This window comes from Oncorhynchus mykiss, chromosome 2 (genome assembly GCF_057628025.1).
Source record: "Oncorhynchus mykiss isolate SJ-2025 chromosome 2, ASM5762802v1, whole genome shotgun sequence".
Lineage (NCBI taxonomy): Eukaryota > Metazoa > Chordata > Actinopteri > Salmoniformes > Salmonidae > Oncorhynchus > Oncorhynchus mykiss.
Window position 1 is genome coordinate 22,688,061 of NC_143023.1, and position 20,933 is coordinate 22,708,993.

The following is a 20,933-nucleotide window of genomic DNA, read 5'->3' on the forward strand; positions in this document are numbered from 1 at the left end:
CTCCGTCCTCTGACAGAGTGTTGTACCCAAGGTGTGTCCCCGTCACTGGGACGAGGACACTACGGAGTTCCGTACCCGAATGTGTCCCCATCACTGGGACGAGGACACTAGGGAGTGTTGTACCTTAGGTGTGTCCTCATCACGCGGGACGAGGACACTACGGAGTGACACTAAGGGGACACTAAGTGCCACTGAGGACACTCACGCTGGACGTTGATGGTGACAGAGGTCTGGAGTCCGGCGGGGGCGGCGGGGTTGAGGACGCGACATGTGTAGGTACGGCCAGAGTCCTTGTCCTCCGGCACCACAGGAAGCATACTGACAGCCAGTTCTCTCTTCCCATCCTCCATCCGCGTCTAGGAGAGACAGACCAGAGACATGGAGATAAGACATCTACGATGTTTACTGTACATCTCAATGGCCAAGACAGACCAGAGACATGGAGACAAGACATCTACGATGTTTACTGTACATCTCAATGGCCAAGACAGACAAGAGACATGGAGACAAGACATCTACGATGTTTACTGTACATCTCAATGGCCAAGACAGACAAGAGACAGCTGTTAAACATGCAGAGGGAGTTATGAGTCCTTATTTCACCTCTTGGGTTACATCCATGAATTAATATATTTTGGTCTCTAAAGAGACAAAGTGGTTTAAGTAGGGAAGTAAGGTTTAGAATAAGTGTAGCCTCATGTAAAGGCCCTGCTGAGTCTTCCCCCTCTGGGTGTCTGTGTGACACTGCGGGACCTATCTTTCTGACGTGTGAGGCATTCAAATTGCCATCCAGTCCATTGGCATGGCAGTTAAATCATATATTTTATGATGCGCCTGGGGATATGTGCTGTTCCCACATTTCTGAGAGTGCTCCCAGTCAGCGCTCCTTGTTTGTCATCATCTTTGAGATCTATTTATTGCTCACAGGAATCAATACGCCTAAGTGAGGAAAGGGGTAGATTCTGGAGATATCGCCCGTCGCTTTCGAAGGACACACACACACACACACACACACACACACACACACACACACACACACACACACACACACACACACACACACACACACACACACACACACACACAGTGCTGTCAGACAGTGTTCAATAATGGCAGAGGTGTCTGTGTCTGTATTTCTGGGCTGTAGCCGTGAGGAGGGGGGGCCGGGGGAGGGTTGTCTCACAGGCAGCTCTGGAAAAGGGCAAGAGCAGAGCAGAGCCCATTCCCTGGATGGACGGACAAACAGACAGCTGAATCAATGAATCACTTCCTCAGCCAGACACACAAAAAGCATTTTTACGCTAGATCGAGTCACATCACTCCCTGTCACCACCCTTCACTCTGCCCCAAGCCACCTCTCCCCCTCTCTACCTCCCCCTCACCTACTCTAGCCTTCCTTCTCTCTAAAAGCACCCGTCTTCTTTCTTTCTTCCTTTCTTTCTTTCTTTCTTTCAGTGAACTGTATCTCAGTATCTCCCACCCTTCTTTATTTTACTCCCACTTTCTCTCTCCCTATCTCTTTCTCTCCACTCCTGTCCCCCTCCTTTTCTCCACTGTGGGCTCTAGTCTCCTTAAATGTGTCATTTAGCATAGTTTAGCGTGGTCAGAGAGCATGACAAATGTGACTCTCTCCCGACTGCGGCTGGTTCACGCTCTGGCGCGTCCCCCCATTGTGTTTTGGCATTGTTGTGGGTGATTTCTCCTCAGCAGAAATTCTACTGTATCAAACGCTCATGCCTGTCTGAGCTTTGGCATGCTCCAGTTATGTTGTAGTGTCAGTGCATTAGAGTGCGAGGGGAGGGGGAGTAGGGGAGAGAGGAGGGGGGTTCAGGTATGAGTTAAAAGGGGGAGGGTGACTGCAGAGAGGGAGGTAGGGAGAGAAATAACAGGTCCTGAGAGAGAAAGAGGGAGAAATAGAAAAGAAAATGAAGAAAATAGAGAGAAAACAGAGAAACGGAAAAGGAAGAGTTGGCTGAGAGAAAGTTGCTGCATTTTGAGTAGCTGCTGTACCTTGCCTTACCTGCTTAGATGGGCTCGGCTGTAACCTGCCATGGCCTGCTTGGATGGGCTCTGCTGTACCTTGCCTTACCTGCTTAGATTGGCTCGGCTGTACCCTGCCATGGCTTGCTTGGATGGGCTCTGCTGTACCTTGCCTTACCTGCTTAGATGGGATCGGCTGTACTCTGCTGTGCTGTGTTGGTGTTGTGTGGCTGTTAGTGGATCCTGATGAGGTTGGGCATGGCCCTGCTCTCTCTAACCTGCCCTGACCCGACCTGTTATCTGATTGTGCTTTAGTCTTTCTGTACCTTGGAGTATATGGCCGTGTCCATGACCTCTCCGTCTCTGTACCAGGTGATCTCGGCGGCAGGCTTGGCCCCCGAGGCGCGGCAGGTGAGGTTGTAGGGTGTGTGGGCCTTCACACGTATGATAGGACCTCCCTCCACCACCGGGTCTGTGGGGGGAACTACAGGGAGAGAAGGAGGAAACACAACGCATTCATGTTAGAGGAGAGAAACAACCCACCAAACTGAAAGCTCCTTTTACAGTACACAGCTTCTGAATGAGAGGAACATCTAGTGAGATTAATGTGAAAACAATATCCTTTCATCATCGTGTTGGTTCACGAGGTGTGTTTCTACTTTGTAGACTGGAATGGAAACCGACAACATTTGGCTTTGAGAAGAAAAAAACAGAAGAGCTATTTAATTTTCCTTCTTAACATTGAGACTGGCATTAGTCCTCTATTTTACTCCCACTGTTGCCCAGTGATGTTTCATCTGAATTGCTTATTTGTTCATTTATTTGCATGGTTTCGCACACGCTGCTGGCAAGCAGAGCGTGCCACCCCTGATGAAGGCGTCTATCTCCCCAGCCAATAACGGCAGGCGTAAACAGCAGCGGGCCTGCGCCCCGGTCTATCTCTCTCTCTTGCTCCCTCCGCTGAACCAATTTCTGTGTGTGTATCTGAATTGTCAAAGGTCCTTCCGCCACTGCGGCCCGGACACTAATGGAATCCGAGTGCTAGGTGATTTTAATTTCCATGCCGATTCCCTTGGCCGCTCTCCCGCCGTTGACTCCTTTGAATGCGCCGGATTGCTTTGGTCTCATCTGGCTGCATTGATTTACACACACACACACACACACACACACACACACACACACACACACACACACACACACACACACACACACACACACACTTCAAGACTCTGTGTATCTGTGTTCTCGAAACAGGCCTACACACACACCCCGGTCCCTGCTTGATTTGTTCCTGTCATAATGCGGACATTCTACAAGGCTTGAGGAAACAACATCTACCGCCTTTTCTGTCCACAAAGGCTAAGGTCAGTGTGACTGCGGAGGTGGCTCACACTAACCAATCACATGATCAACCTTTCATTTGCTGCCTTTCCTTCTCTCCCTCGTCTCGCTGCTCACAAAATGACAGAAACAAGCAGGGCAGTGGGGAGACAGCACAGTAGCCTAGCCTTGTTGTTGGTGCATAGAGCTGAGGCTCCAGTGTCTTCTGTAACTGTCTCTCTGCTTTGTTGGGTGTATTTGCCAGATCATCAGAGAGACGCTCAGTAAAGACTAATGAATGTGCTGCTGCCTGTTCCCCCATCGGCCACCAGGTGCCAGCAGTGTTTCACTGTCTGGGAGTCCCACGAGGGGCCGCTCTCTCTCCTCTCACCCTCCCCTCCGCCATCCCTCTCTCCACCACCACCCTCCTCTCCCCACCTCTGGATGCCTGGTGAATATGTAGATCACTCACTTTGCGTTAATGTAAAAGCTGCCCCACGGTTGACAAATATTGTGACTCACTGTAAAATGTGCTAACTGTGCAGAACTTGACTTTTTAAGTGTCCACGCAAGTCATTTGTGACTGCAGCAATCACATTATCCTAGACATCCACAGTCTTGATTATCGATACTGAAGGGAAAACCATTTTTTTTTTCTGGCTCTGTTGGGTTTGAAAAATATTTACAGGGCTGATATACGGCAGTAAATACATTTTCCAGGTGTTATTTGTGAAAGTTGATAACAGCAGGTGATGTCATAAACAGTCCCAAGACATAGAAACCGTGAGCATTTTAAGTGTGTGTGTGTGTGTGTGTGTGTGTGTGTGTGTGTGTGTGTGTGTGTGTGTGTGTGTGTGTGTGTGTGTGTGCCTCTGAGTGTGTGCCTCTGAGTGTGTGCCTGTGTGTGTTTGTTGTAGCATAAATAGGGCAAGCAAATTGTAAGGGATTTGAGGACACATTAAGCAGTTACTTTGACATAGTGACTTGCGTTCTCCGTCACACGGTCAGAGTTAAGTCCAGAACAGCCGGGCTGACATGGAGCATAACATATTAAAGAGCTTTGCAGTCCCCTGGCACCAGCCTTCCTCTCTCTCTGTGCCATCTGAATGGATAGGGAGGGAGGGAGGGAGGCACACTGCTGCTGATGGGGACAGGATGGACAGATGTCTGCAATGATCCGCTACTGGGCATCTGCACTGGGGACTAACATGGCCTTGATGGAATTATGGGGAAGTGTGTCTGTGTGTGGCAATGTGTATCTGTGTGTCCTGTTCTAATCTCAGTGTAGACCAATTAAGTAGTGGATGTGACCTTTGGGTGCACTGGGGCTAACTACTGAAAGCAGCAAATCACTATAATCATAATCTTTCATGCCAACATCAAAAATAAACATATCCAGGTGTTAGAATGGCCAAGTCAAAGTCCAGACCTGAATCCAATCCAGAATCTGTGGAAAGAACTGAAAACGGCTGTTCACAAATGCTCTCCATCCAACCTCACTGAGCTCGAGCTGTTTTGCAAGGAGGAATGGGAATAATTTCTGTCTCTCGATGTGCAAAACTGATAGAGACATACCCCAAGCGACTTACAGCTGTAATCGCAACAAAAGGTGGCGCTACAAAGTATTAACTTAAGGGGGCTGAATAATTTTGCACGCCCAATTTTTCAGTTTTTGATTTGTTAAAAAAGTTTCAAATATCCAATAAATGTCGTTCCACTTCATGATTGTGTCCCACTTGTTGTTGATTCTTCACAAAAAAATACAGTTTTATATCTTTATGTTTGAAGCCTGAAATGTGGCAAAAGGTCGCAAAGTTCAAGGGGGGCGAATACTTTCGCAAGGCACTGTATATATTATTGTGTGTCAGAACCATAATGAAGATGGGTGCCTGACAATCTCCCTCTGTAGAGCCAACCTGCAGGTTTTGGCTGGAGGGCTGTTTTTCGGATCAGGGTGTGTGTTCCCCTGTGTGTGCCCGTTTGTGGTGTGTGTGCAGCAGCTGTGTATCTTACCTAGAACAGTGAGCTTGGCTCGGTGGGAGCGCAGTCCGGCCTGCGTAGCCTGACACTCGTACACGGCGTCATCAGCCAGCTCTGCCGAGTCGATCATCAAGCTGTGCTCGCCTGATAGCGGGTCTCCCATTAAGGAGTAGCGTGTCCACCCTGCATTAAGCCAACACAAGGAATACAGTGAGTCAGAGAATGGGAAAGAAAACAAGAAAACAAACCCAACAATCACCAGCAGAACAACAAACCCAAACCGGAATGAAAAGACTGCAAAATGAGCAGACTCACGCCACAAACAAACGCCAAGGGCCTTTAAGACATAAATGGAAATGGTGCTGCACCACCCCCGGTTAAGCACTGAGCCATTCAGTTGGCTGAGCAGCGTGGGACTGGCTAGGGGAAGGCAGCAGCTACATGCGAGACGGGGGCGTGAGGCGACTGACTGTCCTTTAAAGCACAGACAAAATCAAGATGTAGTGTCTAAGGTCAACCCCGAGCCTCATCCCCCTTCCCACTAGTCCAGAACACAGCTAAATGTCAGCGCGTGACACCAGCCAATTGATTATTCACCTTGGTACAGAAGCCTCAAAATGCTAAACAACAAATTAAACGCTCTTTGTCTGTTTGAGGTAGAAAGGCTGTCTGCAGTATATTTGTTTCTCTCCACCTCCATTAATTTGAGTAGACAGACAGAGAGCCAAGGCTTCCTAATGAGACCATGAATTGATCAGGGGGGAGAGAGAGAAGTAGGGGAGACAAAGAGGAGGGGGGTCAGAGAGAGAGAGAGGGAGTCCGAGAGATAGAGGGGGAGACAGAGAGAGAGGGGGAGACAAAGAGTGGGGGGGGGGGGTCAGAGAGAGAGAGAGGGAGTCCGAGAGATAGAGGGGGAGACAGAGAGAGTGAGGGGAGAGACAGAGAGAGAGAGACACACAGAGAGATGTTGGTCATATCAGATACCTGGCAGATCTCTCTCTCCACCCAGCGCCAGGCCGTCTTTGGTCCACTGCACCATTCCCCGGTACCCCACGATAACACAGGGCAGAGTCACCGATTGGCCAGACACCACTACCTGGTCTTGGGGCTGCTGGGAAAAGTAGGCTGCTTGGGTAGCTGTTGGAAGAATGGGGGAGGTTTGATGAGTAACATGTAATGATATAGTCTAATAGCATTACTTGAGACAAATGCATGGCCATATTTAGCCTGGCCCCATAATGGACTGGCCTGTTCATTCTGTTGTTTACATGTTGCCATGTTGTTACATGGGGTGGATGGAGGAGGCTGAAAATATGTATTTTCCCTCTAAAATGGTGGCTGAGCTGAGCAGGAAGAGTCAGCTGCCTCATGACTTATTTAACTCTTTCCCCAGACCATATGGCAGCCACCGCGTGGTGACACGAAACAGGCACACCGCGGAGGAGAGAAATCTGCCACTCTTTGGGGGAGCTTTTTGTTAAAATGGATGTTAAACAATCAAAACTCCATTAAGTGTCCCAGGGGAAGCATCCGTCTGAGCCTGCTCAACGTCAACCAAGACACCTGCCTCTGTCTGTTCCATTGCTGTGTTAAAGATGGGACACACACACCGAACATACACACACACACGGAAAGCTGTTGGCTCGCCTTCCCTCACACACACTGGAATACTCAACCACACTCACAACACACACCACTTGCGTCGCAACATACACCTGCACAAACACACACACACATACACAAAGTTTGAATACGACTCCTTGTTTCCCCCTGTTTGTGCCACGATGCTGGAGATTGAATATTACAAACCCAACTGGCAGAGGAAGAATATGGCTCCCCTCCAGAGGTAGCGCTAAACCATTGGGGGAGATATGAAGAGAGGAAGGGGCTGAGAGAGAATAGATTTGGTTGGCTTTATCTCTCCCCTTCCCTTAAAAGAAAGAACCTTACTTTGTTTTTTAAATGCTCTCTCTCTCTCTCTCTCTCTCTCTCTCTCTCTCTCTCTCTCTCTCTCTCTCTCTCTCTCTCTCTTTCAATAGGAGAATGGGGGGGAGCCAGGGGGAAGATAAAGAGGGGTCTATTCACTCAGTGCTAAGCCCCTCTCCAATGGTTCTGGGTGGGAGTGCTTAAACAGACAGGCTGGGGGGGGGGACTCTCCTGGGGAAAGAAAAGCTGGTGAAAGGAGGGCAACATACGGCGGCCAGAGACGCGCTATTGTCCTCTTGTCCCTCTCTTTTAATAGGCCTCTTCATTTCCAATCAATCCTGCTAAATGCAAGTTTAATAGCTTTTCAATAGCAGATTTTTCCCCCCGAGGGAAGCTAGGATTTTCTCTCTCCTTCTCAACCCGCTCACCCCTCTCCTCTCTCACTCCATCATTCTCTCTAGCTTTTATTTCTTTTCAAAAGGGGGCTTCCGAGGTTGGTTGGCGGTGTTTGTTCCCTACTCAATTATCCACTTCATCTAGGGCTGGACCAGGACCACTAACTGAACCCTGTTCTTCTCCTCCTCCCCCACTTCCCTAACCTCCCTCCCTCCAGTATAATCAGACCTGCCAAACAGTTAGTCCATCAGGAACGTGAGTTCTCCATGGCTCAAGCCTTGCAGCTTGCAGCTCTCCTAACACCTACTGCTTTCCCACGTCTGCCCAAGCACTCTCCTCCTTTCTTCTCCTTTTAGGATGAGAAAGATGGAGAAATGGAGAGAATCATGTATAATAGCAGTGAATATCACCAGGAAAGTCCACTAACCCCAATTCCCTTCATATTGCTAATGTCTTTAAATAAGCATATCAATCTGTGTGTGTATGTGTCTGTGCCATTGACTGCAGATCAAAAGAGTCCAATTTGAGTGTCAATGAGCAGTGAAATGTTTTCATGCTCAGGCTATTAAGCATTTGGTAAAGGCTGGCATTTTCTAGTCATGCCTTCAAAACTGCTGCTTTTATAGGCTGTCTGTCCCTAATGTTCGTTGTTTTTTTTGCTATATCGAGCATTTTCATAGGCCTCTCCACTGGATGGCGCGTTGGGGATTTTCCTCTTTATGTTTGCTGCAGTATAAACATTGATTGCAATTAAGTATCTTGCCCACAGTACCTAAATGTTTACAATGGGCCATCCTTTATCACACTGGCAGGTTGTTAGAAATGGATTACATCTGTTACCTCTGTTACTCTCTCTCTCTCTCTCTCTGTTTCCTCTCTCTGTCTCTCTCTCTCTCTCTCTCTCTCTGTCTCTCTCTGTCTCTCTCTCTCTCTGTCTCTCTCTCTCTGTCTCTCTCTCTCTCTCTCTGTCTCTCTCTCTCTGTCTCTCTCTCTCTGTCTTTCTCTCTCTATCTGTCTGTCTCTCTCTCTCTCTCTCTGTCTCTCTCTCTGTGTCTCTCTCTCTCTTTCTCTCTCTTCTCTCACACACACGTATGGGTACATTTTTATATATAGCCTGTGTGATACAGACTGACAAATTACTTCACACCATGGACTGATTCATTGCATTCCAAATTCCTTATTGAGAATGCTCAACAAAACATCTCCGCTGGCTAATGAGTCATTGCATATTCCTTTAATTCCTCCTTGCTGAATTAGCCAATTCCTTGATGGTGTATTAGCAGCTTAATTACATGAATACATTTCTGACAGGGGAGAGAGGGAGTAAAGGAGAGGACAGGAGGGGAGAGGGGACGTGGGTGTGAAGTGGTCCTCGTGTGTTGCTGTCTACCGTCTCTCTCTCTCTCTCACACACACACACACACACACACACACACACACACACACACACACACACACACACACACACACACACACACACACACACACACACACACACATTCAGTCTACTTACAGAGGGTCCCTTGTCAATTGGCTGCCATTGAAACTACACTGAAAAGAAAGGTGGATGACCTGTGGGTTTATTTGTTTTAAACACCTTATTGAGGAGGTGTGTTTGTGTCTGTGTAGGTATGGTACAAGTTCTGCCTGGGAAAGGATGGATGCACAGAGGTTAGTGTGTGTGTGTGTGTGTGTGTGTGTGTGTGTGTGTGTGTGTGTGTGTGTGTGTGTGTGTGTGTGTGTGTGTGTGTGTGTGTGTGTGTGTGTGCCTCTGAGTGTGTGTCTGTGTGTGTATGGTACAAGTTCTGCCTGGGAAAGGTAATGATGGGCTGGTACTTTTCAAAAACAGGTAACACCTCTGACCCGTGTGTGTGTGTGTGTGTGTGTGTGTGTGTGTGTGTCCATCCCTCCAGTACAAGGTCAAAACATATTTTAATCCCAATTTTACTAAACGGAATATCATTTCACGGCAGTGGATGCACAGAGGTTAGTGTGTGTGTGTGTGTGTGTGTGTGTGTGTGTGCCTCTGAGTGTGTGCCTGTGTGTGTTTGTTGTAGCATAAATAGGGCAAGCAAATTGTAAGGGATTTGAGGACACATTAAGCAGTTACTTTGACATAGTGACTTGCGTTCTCCGTCACACGGTCAGAGTTAAGTCCAGAACAGCAGGGCTGACATGGAGCATAACATATTAAAGAGCTTTGCAGTCCCCTGGCACCAGCCTTCCTCTCTCTCTGTGCCATCTGAATGGATAGGGAGGGAGGGAGGCACACTGCTGCTGATGGGGACAGGATGGACAGATGTCTGCAATGATCCGCTACTGGGCATCTGCACTGGGGACTAACATGGCCTTGATGGAATTATGGGGAAGTGTGTCTGTGTGTGGCAATGTGTATCTGTGTGTCCTGTTCTAATCTCAGTGTAGACCAATTAAGTAGTGGATGTGACCTTTGGGTGTACTGGGGCTAACTACTGAAAGCAGCAAATCACTATAATCATAATCTTTCATGCCAACATAGCGGCCTGGCTAAAACAGGCTTGGAAGTCCTAAACCCCAAAAAAGGGATCTCACAACCACACACACGCACGCACGCGCACACACACACACACACACACACACACACACACACAAACACTTTATGTATATTTAACACTTAAGTGTCCTCATCATGCTAGTGTAGTTTCCATGGACAAGCAGGGAGACTCAACAACCTACTTCAGCTACACAGGCTCCCCTTGGTTATACAATGACACTTAAAGTGTGTGTGTGTGTGTGTGTGTGTGTGTGTGTGTGTGTGTGTGTGTGTGTGTGTGTGTGTGTGTGTGTGTGGAGACTCAGGCTAAGAGGTTCTGAGCTCAGTAGAGGCAGGAACAGTTTCTATTTTAGGATAATCTTGAGCGTCCTCTCTTCCCGTCCACTGAAGTCCGGCTCTAGAGAGCACCGCCCCGATCTAACAGGCTCTATAAACATGAGCACTCTCAACTTGACTGGGCAATTGCTCCATGCAGTAATAATTACAAATGTCAAAAAATATAATCAAATATCTACTGGTGTCCTGTACACTCTGACAGTAGCAGTGTTCTATGTGTCTGTGGTGTTGGTGTGTATATTCCACAGTAGCAGTGTTCTATGTGTCTGTGGTGTTGGTGTGTATATTCCACAGTAGCAGTGTTCTATGTGTCTGTGGTGTTGGTGTGTATATTCCACAGTAGCAGTGTTCTATGTGTCTGTGGTGTTGGTGTGTATATTCCACAGTAGCAGTGTTCTATGTGTCTGTGGTGTTGGTGTGTATATTCCACAGTAGCAGTGTTCTATGTGTCTGTGGTGTTGGTGTGGATATTCCACAGTAGCAGTGTTCTATGTGTCAGTGGTGTTGGTGTGGATATTCCACAGTAGCAGTGTTCTATGTGTCAGTGGTGTTGGTGTGGATATTCCACAGTAGCAGTGTTCTATGTGTCAGGGGTGTTGGTGTGTATATTCCACAGTAGCAGTGTTCTATGTGTCAGTGGTGTTGGTGTGTATATTCCACAGTAGCAGTGTTCTATGTGTCAGTGGTGTTGGTGTGGATATTCCACAGTAGCAGTGTTCTATGTGTCAGTGGTGTTGGTGTGGATATTCCACAGTAGCAGTGTTCTATGTGTCTGTGGTGTTGGTGTGTATATTCCACAGTAGCAGTGTTATATGTGTCAGTGGTGTTGGTGTGTATATTCCACAGTAGCAGTGTTCTATGTGTCAGTGGTGTTGGTGTGTATATTCCACAGTAGCAGTGTTCTATGTGTCTGTGGTGTTGGTGTGGATATTCCACAGTAGCAGTGTTCTATGTGTCTGTGGTGTTGGTGTATATATTCCACAGTAGCAGTGTTCTATGTGTCAGTGGTGTTGGTGTGGATATTCCACAGTAGCAGTGTTCTATGTGTCAGGGGTGTTGGTGTGGATATTCCACAGTAGCAGTGTTCTATGTGTCAGTGGTGTTGGTGTGGATATTACACAGTAGCAGTGTTCTATGTGTCAGTGGTGTTGGTGTGGATATTCCACAGTAGCAGTGTTCTATGTGTCTGTGGTGTTGGTGTGTATATTCCACAGTAGCAGTGTTCTATGTGTCAGTGGTGTTGGTGTGGATATTCCACAGTGGCAGTGTTCTATGTGTCTGTGGTGTTGGTGTGTATATTCCACAGTAGCAGTGTTCTATGTGTCAGTGGTGTTGGTGTGGATATTCCACAGTAGCAGTGTTCTATGTGTCAGTGGTGTTGGTGTGGATATTCCACAGTAGCAGTGTTCTATGTGTCAGTGGTGTTGGTGTGGATATTCCACAGTAGCAGTGTTCTATGTGTCAGTGGTGTTGGTGTGTATATTCCACAGTAGCAGTGTTCTATGTGTCAGTGGTGTTGGTGTGGATATTCCACAGTAGCAGTGTTCTATGTGTCTGTGGTGTTGGTGTGGATATTCCACAGTAGCAGTGTTCTATGTGTCAGTGGTGTTGGTGTGGATATTCCACAGTAGCAGTGTTATATGTGTCAGTGGTGTTGGTGTGGATATTCCACAGTAGCAGTGTTCTATGTGTCTGTGGTGTTGGTGTGGATATTCCACAGTAGCAGTGTTCTATGTGTCAGTGGTGTTGGTGTGGATATTCCACAGTAGCAGTGTTCTATGTGTCAGTGGTGTTGGTGTGGATATTCCACAGTAGCAGTGTTATATGTGTCAGTGGTGTTGGTGTGGATATTCCACAGTAGCAGTGTTCTATGTGTCAGGGGTGTTGGTGTGTATATTCCACAGTAGCAGTGTTCTATGTGTCAGTGGTGTTGGTGTGGATATTCCACAGTAGCAGTGTTCTATGTGTCAGTGGTGTTGGTGTGGATATTCCACAGTAGCAGTGTTCTATGTGTCAGTGGTGTTGGTGTGGATATTCCACAGTAGCAGTGTTCTATGTGTCAGTGGTGTTGGTGTGGATATTCCACAGTAGCAGTGTTCTATGTGTCAGTGGTGTTGGTGTGGATATTCCACAGCAGCAGTGTTCTATGTCTCAGGGGTGTTGGTGTGGATATTCCACAGTAGCAGTGTTCTATGTGTCAGTGGTGTTGGTGTGGATATTCCACAGTAAAAGACAGAATAAGAGGGGGAGGAAGCACAAGCAGAAAAAAAAGAACACAAAACAATCAGCAAAAAAATTTCATGCTCAGAATAAACAAGCCCTCTCCCCAAATACCATCTATTGTACTGTGTCTAGATAAGGCCTCGAAATCGGGCTGAAAATGCAAGCTCCATTTCTCTGTACTGAATGGTTATCCTTTTGTTTTGACTCAGGGTCTTTTGTCTTCCTCTCATTGTCTCTTGCTGCATGTGTTTGTGTGTGTATATGTGTGTGTATGTGTAAATATCCCGCTGTATGTGTGAGCGTGTGTAAAACGACAGCACATAATGCTTAGGCAGCCGAGAAAAATAATTTGTTCCAATGGGGATCCCTGCTCCCTACCATCTCAGGTCTGATTGGGCCAGGCTGTAATCTCATTACCATGTCTCCTACAGGAGTTGTGTGGACTTGGAGGGAAGCGAGCAGAGGATACCACCCACCACCCAAACACCACCATAGTCTCTAGTCTCCAGACACAGACACAGGCTGAATCTGTGACCGCCTGCATCTGCTTCTCTGGTCTTAGGACATGGTCCTGGCTGAAGCATTCCTGTGTTTGTCTCTCTCCCTTTATCTGGCCTTGTCTCTCATGCCTTATCTCCTCCCCGCCTTGCATTCCAGACACACTTTTCTTCTCTCTCTACCCATAACCCCCCTTTTCTCCCCTTTGTGTATTTTTGTGTCTAAATTGCAGTCTAACAGCTTTTTAAGAGCTGTTTTGCTGGAGTTTAATCCTCCTAGCCTCCCCTTCCAGCCTTTCTTCCATTGTGAAGATTCTTGGCTCAGACCGGGACCTCTTTTATACGGAGAAGATCGGCTCATCCATCCACCCGCCTGCCCCCCCTCCCCTCCCCTCACCACCCAACACCCTCCATACCCACCATTCTCTTCTACCATCCCTCCGTCCCTCCACACGTCAGCCTCTCCGCCAGATTCCCCCGTCCCCCCTTCCTCTGTGTATCTCTCATACTATAGAGTCAGTCAGCCATGATCCCTGAAATCAGTGTCTTGCAAGCTCCTTTTCAGAGTTATATAAGGTGTTACTAATTGTTGATTTGCCTTCTCCATGGCTCTTTCTGACACCACTCGCCTTCTCCTCTACAAACTACCCCCGTCAGCATCGTTACCCAGCCTTCCTGTCTCTCTCTCTCTCTCTCTCTCTGTTCTCCATCTCTTTCTCTATCTCTCTCTCTCATTCACACACTCACTAATTCTCTCTCTCCCTATCCCTTTCTCCTCCTCTTTTTCTCCATCCCTGGCGTGAAAATTGCAAGGGTTTGTGTCAGCTTGTCAACACACTGTGCTAGAAGAACCAGGACAGCAGGAGGCAACAACAAGAAAAGACACACTGGAGTGAAAACCCTGAGGTACTGTACGGTTGTAAAGAAAAATAACCATAAAAGTGGTCTCCTGTCAGGTCTCAATTGTAAAGGGTCGGGGCTGTAAGAGGCGATTGATGGAATGTTGTAATCAGTCCGTCACATGTGCTGTCACCCTGCATGACGTTGATTTCCACGCTGCTCCCATCAGGGCGAGGCGGACTGCAAGGGAGGCGGGCCAATGAGGAGCTTATCGCATGGGCAAGCAGCGGCTGTGTCTCCCTGGGCACCTGCCACCACAGACACAGTGGATGGAGTGATAGAGAGGAAAGGAGGAGGGGACCGAGGGGTGCTGAAGGGAAGAACACTGTGTGTGTGGAGTGTGTGTGTCTGTGTAGGGTGTGTGTGTGGAGTGTGTGTGTCTGTGTAGGGTGTGTGTGTGTGTGTGTGTGTGTGTGTGTGTGTGTGTGTGTGTGTGTGTGTGTGTGTGTGTGTGTGTGTGTGTGTGTGGAAGTGTGTGGAGTGTGTGTCACAGACACTGGCACGGACACTTCCTGTGCTCTCTCTGGTGTCTCTAGCGAGCAGGAGAAGTTCTCTGAGTGTCATTATACCACAGTTGCCATCCCATCCACTGCTCCACTCCAGTGCCTAAGAGCTGACGCTATACAGGGGGTGACTGGCTGACTCTAGAACTGGAAATGAAAAGCGGAGGGCAGGGGAGGGGGTTGGCGGTATAAAATTGTCTGTACACATCAGCCAACAGTCTTGACAAGATGTTGATTGAGCCAGTCTTGTCATTTGGTTCCCTCTTGCCCCCTGGTGTTTTCAGTGCAAGACAGCTGCTGGCTGAATCAGTGTGTCATACTCACTCCCAGTCCGCCCCCTCAATCTCTCTCTCCTCTGTCTCTCCCTCTCTCTTCTCCCTCCTTCTCTCTAGTACCCAGTATAATTTACTGTGCTTTTAAATCCGTAACTTCTTGTGCCGTTTGCAAAAGCCTGGGTTTAGCGCGCACACAACAGCTGACATGCTGGATAAAATGGCACTAGTGCTCAACATGTGACGGGAGGCCTAGCTGCTCAAAGATGGGACGCAAATAAATAAATAAACTCTTCTTCTTACATCCACCCCACTTCGCTCCCCTGCTGCAGAAAACCACAAGTAAACAACAACAAATAATTAAACAATAAAGGATCTTTTCAATGTTTTATAGATTTTTAATGTTAAAAAGTGTCTCCTCCCCTTTCTCGCTCTCTTGCACTTTCTCTCAAAGGCAAAGGAAATGAAAACAAAGGAATTCTCCACTTAGTCTCCACCACTGGGACTGGGCCCAATGCCCTGGGGTGTCAATTAATTTAGTCCAGGGATTTGTGGCCTACACTTCCTAATTGAGCCCAGTGGAGGTCCCCTTGGCTCTTTGCGATAAGAAGTAGTGCGTTTCATAATGAATACTTTTTTTTTCCTTCCTTTTTTATGATTCTTCTTTAATTAGGGTGGTAACGTTGTAAATGTTTGCATGTCAGTACTATTGTTGTCTGATGATGCTGCTGTGCTGTGTGCTGGTGTTGTTGAACTATAAAGCAGAGGCAACCTCTGTCGGTAACAGTGGTGGCGGCACATTGAAGTCAAAGCAATTTTTTTGTGTGTGTGTTTGAAAATAAAGAAAGACTGGTTCACTGAGAGTCTCATTAGTGCTGCTTAATGTGTGTGCTTTATAAAGCTTAGAGGTTAATGTCGAATTGGCATCCATTCCGTTGAAGCTTCCCTCTAATTTGAGATGGAATTTTCTTCTCTTCCCAGGACCTGACAGAGGGCTTCAGAGGGAGAAAATGAATTGTGTGTGAACTGTATATCCAACAGGGATAAACATGAATGTAATTAAACCATTTCACAATGCTTTTATTCGTTTTCACTCTCACGGTTGCATCACACAATTTTTATTTTTTTTGTCTAGGCTACTCTTCCCCACACCTCTGGAACTCCCCGGGCACGTAACTCCTAACGATTACACAAATTACCCAGCGACGTCCCGGGAGAGCCATAGATCCCGGGGAAACAGCATAGACCTCTCCTCCACAACCCCAGCGCCTGTCTCCTCTTACAAACCGTCTTCAAACCGTCGTTTATTCATCAATGTCCGCAGTTTCACCAGCCACCACCGTTTCTATTCCCCTTTCTCTGGGAAAGATGGGGAAAAAGGCAAGTTGTGATAAAATGTCAAACTTTTTTCCGTTCATCAGATTACATCTGCCTTGAGACACTCTTTTACAATTGGTGATGACTAAGGGCTTTCAGAGTACAATAAAGAGAGGAGAGGGGGAAGAAAACGTTACCTGGCGAACTCAATACATCCTGCTTTGGGAAAGAAGGGAATAACCGAATTTCCTGAAACTCAATTTCTTAAGCGTTGATTAGTGCAGCCGCGTAATTAGAGTGAAATGTGAAGTCAGGCTTTTTTTTCTTCAGATTCCACCGCTTCCTCTAGAAAAAGCAGGCCGTGATTAATGAATAAATGATTAATGAGAGAACAAATGAATCAATGAATTATTAAGCAAGCACTCTGAACAAGAAGACGGGGAGGATGGCAGCCAGCAGGGAAGAAAAGGGATGGAGGGATGGGTTGAGGTGTGCGGTATTAGAAAGAGGGGGATTTGGAGGGAAGGGTCTGCCTGTTTGTTCACTCAGTTTGTATAGTTTTTCCGAGGTGGGTGGGAGGGAGGGAGACGGAAGACAAGAGTGAAGCCAACCCTTTAACATTTGTTCAGCTCGTGTCTTCTTCTCTGTAAACTCCTGACTCAGCTAGTACTGTCTTGTAAGTGCTGATCTTGTAACGTCAGGCTTTGCAACTTCTCCAGTACATCAAGGCTGTAGTCATGCGGTTGTGTAATGGTGGAGCCTGGCAGAACCTCAAACTACTATGAGGCGGTCTGTGGGCACTGGGCGGCGATGTTGGTGGGGGGTTACTGCTGCCATGCGACCACACGGCCAACACCGAATGCCCCCCTTCCCTCTCCCGCAGATAACCCAAAGTCCCCCCCCCACCCCACCCCACCCCCTGGCTTTAAGTAGGACACCCCATCAATCTTTGATAATGTGCGGCGTGGGCCTCTCCAGTGTGACCAGGGGCTGATGAGACATCGCGGCGGGGACTGTAATTGTGATCTACTGTAGTGTTTCCAGCCAAGTTTGACCTTTTTTTCTTCCATATTCATCGCTGCATATATAAAATATGTGTGATCTATTCCTCCCTCTGCCCTTCTCCCCCTTTACACTTTACTCAGTGCTGGGGGGACTGGCAAATGTCCCTTAGTGCACACACAACAGGATATGACACACAAAATATTATTTTATGATGGGATAGGTTTACAGAGGGCCATTAAAATGCAACATAACTATAAAGCCTATCCTTCTCCACCCTACTCTTACCCCAACCTCCTCCCTTCTTACTCCAGGAAAACATATCCTCAAAGCTTGAACAGGAGAGGAATAGCTTTCATCCCGGCTTGGTATCCTTCCTGGCATTTATTGCTGGCCTTATTAGCAGAGTTGTGAGTGACAGAGGCAGAGGCAGAGGCAGAGAGAGAGAGAGATGCAGAGAGAGGGGCAGAGAGAGGGAGAGAGAGAGAGGGGCAGAGAGAGGGACAGAGAGACATCACAGCAGCAAGATTTCTGACCCGTTGCCACAAGAAAAGGCCAACCAGAGAAGAACAAACACCATTGTACATATTTATGTTTATTTAGTTTCCCTTGTGTACTTTAACTATTTGCATATCATTACAACACTGTATATAGCCATTATATAACATGTGGAATGTCTCTATTCCTTTAGAGTGGAATGTTGAGTCATGTTTACTGTTCATTTTTTATTATCTATTTCACTTGCTTTGGCAATGTAAATATATGTTTACCATGCCAATAAAGCCCTTTGAATTTAACTGAATTGAGAGTGAGAGAGAGAGGGGGGTTACAGGGAGGGTCTCTAATGGCCCTCTGGAGAGAAGGCTGCTGCAGCCCTGTGGAAGAACAGAGAGATGGGTCCACAGCACAGGGCATCATCCTCAGCCTGCTTGTATGCCTGGTAAAGGCCTCTCTCTCTCTCTCTCTCCCTCTTCCTCTCTCTCCCTCTTCCTCTTCCCCTCTCTCCATATCTCTAACTCGTGTATCCCTGGTGTTGACTCACTGGTGCTGTTTTCTGGCCTAATGGCAGCGTGGAATTACAGATTTCCTTAGAGCTCAGTGGGTGTGAATGGGTCTTTGTCCTGCTGGCGGGGCTGGCCCATTGACTGGGGGACCTGGACATATGGTCCCTGACTGTGTGATGTGCTGGGACGTGCCTAGCTGCCTAGCTGAAGAATGCTGTGGGCTGGGCCCTTGACCTCTGCCTGGCCCTTAACACCTTGCATGCCTGAGCAAAGCTGGTGGCTTGATAAACTTAACCACTTCATTGTGTCACTCCATTTTTCTGGAGTGGGGTTTATTATTTGGGGGTTCGTTAGTTGAGGGACAGATGTGTGACTGTTTCACCACTCACACTCAAACACACACACAAAGGAAGAGACACAAACAAACACACAGAGATGCAAACAGAGAAAACACACACACACACAAAGAGAGAGAACTAGAGAGAGAGAGAGACACACACACCCACACGTTGCTCTGCAACTTGCCAATCTGCCTGGCTGCAGTAATGGATAGTCTTGGTGCCAGTATCTTTGATGTTCAGACTTATACTAGGATAATCTCACTGTGCCTCAGTGTGATAAGGCCTTTAAATTAAGTGTCTAACAAGGACGTCCAGGGAGTCCACAACGGTGACATTGCACCGAAGTATAACCCCATCAAGCAGGGAAATGGACCACTATCTACCCACACCATGACTGTCCACTCCACACAGCAGCCCAAAAGTTTTAGTGCTATTATGCCAAACGGCTATCTCTTCTCTCTCTGCAAATACTGATTTATATATTTTTTCATTTGCAGTTCACAGCTCTGTCTTTGCCCCCTGGTTTGTGGCCCTGATAAACAAGTGGAGCATTGCAGGCTCCTAAAGCCATCCGGGGAGATTATGGATCATTAGACAGAGCGTGGAGATAACCCTCTCAGCTGGCCATATCGTCTCTACAGGATATGGTATGAATCACAGGAAGTTGAGATCAATCTACTGTATATAGATTGTGCCTCTTGATTACAGATGGGATAAAAAAAATCCCATTTGGCTTAAACCACCCCAATGCCTGGGAGTGTGTATATGTGTGTGTTTAAGCACAAGAGAGAGAGAATATTGGGAAAGAGAGAGATTGTGTGGCATATCATATCTTTTTCTATTTCTATGACTTCTGGTGTTTGCTGAAGCCACCTCTCTGCCTCCCATCCTATTCCACCACCGCCATGCAATCTGTCCCACCTCCACTCCTTCACTCTCCTCAGCCTGGCCTACTCTTACATCTCCCTTCTTGAGGAAGGCTTCTTTTATATCAGAATTAAAACAGACTCCAAACCTCCAGCTCTCCCAGGGGCCGGCTGAAAGCAGCCTAGAACAATCAAGCAGACAGATTAGAATTGAAAAGAAAAGAGGAGGAAGGAGAGTGGGAGAACCGGAGAGAGGGAAAACCTCTCTCCCTTCTTCCCTCCCCCTCTCCTCCCTCCTTCGGCTCTGTCCCTCCTTGTCCCTGATCTATTGCCATTCAGCTCTTGGGTAGATTAGGCAGCGAGCGGAGCCGGAGGACAGGGTAAACACTATGGGGGAACAAAGACCAACAGGAGGCCACCTTATTGGATTGTAATTCTGAGCTGGGGGAGAGCTTGTAGAGGGGTGTGTTATACAGTGCTGTGGTGACACAAGTTAGAGTAGAGTGGTAACACCAGGCCAACTTTACTTTCATCACCTAGCCTACACTCATCCCCCACCCTTTCACTAATATTATATCTCTCTCCCTCTCTCCTCTCTTTTTCCTCTCTATCTTTGCCGGCTCTTACATATTGCCTGTGAGAATGGCAAACAGAAGCTTCTCAAACCACTCCTCAGAGAGCTATTTGTCATCCCCCTTTCCCGGGTTCTCTCTCTTTCTCTCCCCTTCTCTTTTAACAAGGTGGAACGAGACTAATCCCCTAGAGGCGGCTGTTTGAGCGATAAGGTTAAAATGGGCTGAAAAATTGGGGAATATTATTTGATATTGGACAGATTGAATTATCTGGAGTGAGAGGGAGGGAGGGAAGGGAGTAGAGCAAAATAATTGTTCTGCAGTGCCCCAGGAGGAAGGGCTAGTGTGGAGGAGGAGAGAAAAGAGAGTGAGAGAGAGAGAGTCTGGTTTTATATTAATGGTCATCAAACTCAAAAACAAGTCAGGAGAACGAAAAAGAGTCCAATCTTCCCAATCCACATCCTTGCTAATTTGACTGTGAAGACGCAGTCTGTCTGAGTCGAGCCAGGAATTATACATATGTGTGAACTTTCTCGCTGGCGTTGTGGCGAATCAAACTCGTTGCCCCCCCCTGATTAGGCTTGTGTTCAGGTCTCTCATGTTCCCACTCGCCCCCCTGCGCTAATTACAGAGTGGGCTAATTAATGTAAAGTGTCAGAGAGGACCCTGCCATCACATGCACACACACGGTCTAACACGGGAGAGAGAACGGTCTAACACGGGAGAGAGAACGGTCTAACACGGGAGAGAGAACGATCTAACACGGGAGAGAGAACGGTCTAACACGGGAGAGAGAACGATCTAACACGGGAGAGAGAACGGTCTAACACGGGAGAGAGAACGGTCTAACATAGGATAGAGAACGATCTAACATAGGATAGAGAACGGTCTAACACGGGAGAGAGAACGGTCTAACACGGGAGAGAGAACGGTCTAACACGGGAGAGAGAACGGTCTAACACGGG

The 20,933-nt window shown here is 47.4% G+C and overlaps 1 protein-coding gene across 8 annotated transcripts in view; it reads right to left on the reverse strand.

Moving 5' to 3' along the window:
• Positions 1 to 20,933, reverse strand: part of LOC110538403 (kin of IRRE-like protein 1) — a 48,117-nt gene that overhangs the window by 9,429 nt on the left and 17,755 nt on the right. For all 8 annotated transcript variants that reach the window (XM_021625267.3, XM_021625259.3, XM_021625249.3 and 5 more), the window contains exons 2-5: positions 6,265 to 6,417; positions 5,314 to 5,463; positions 2,307 to 2,464; positions 206 to 356 (exon numbers count right to left, since the gene is read on the reverse strand). In XM_021625267.3, coding sequence (XP_021480942.2) covers positions 206 to 356; positions 2,307 to 2,464; positions 5,314 to 5,463; positions 6,265 to 6,417 — 612 coding nt within the window. The remainder of the gene's footprint in view (positions 1 to 205; positions 357 to 2,306; positions 2,465 to 5,313; positions 5,464 to 6,264; positions 6,418 to 20,933) is intronic.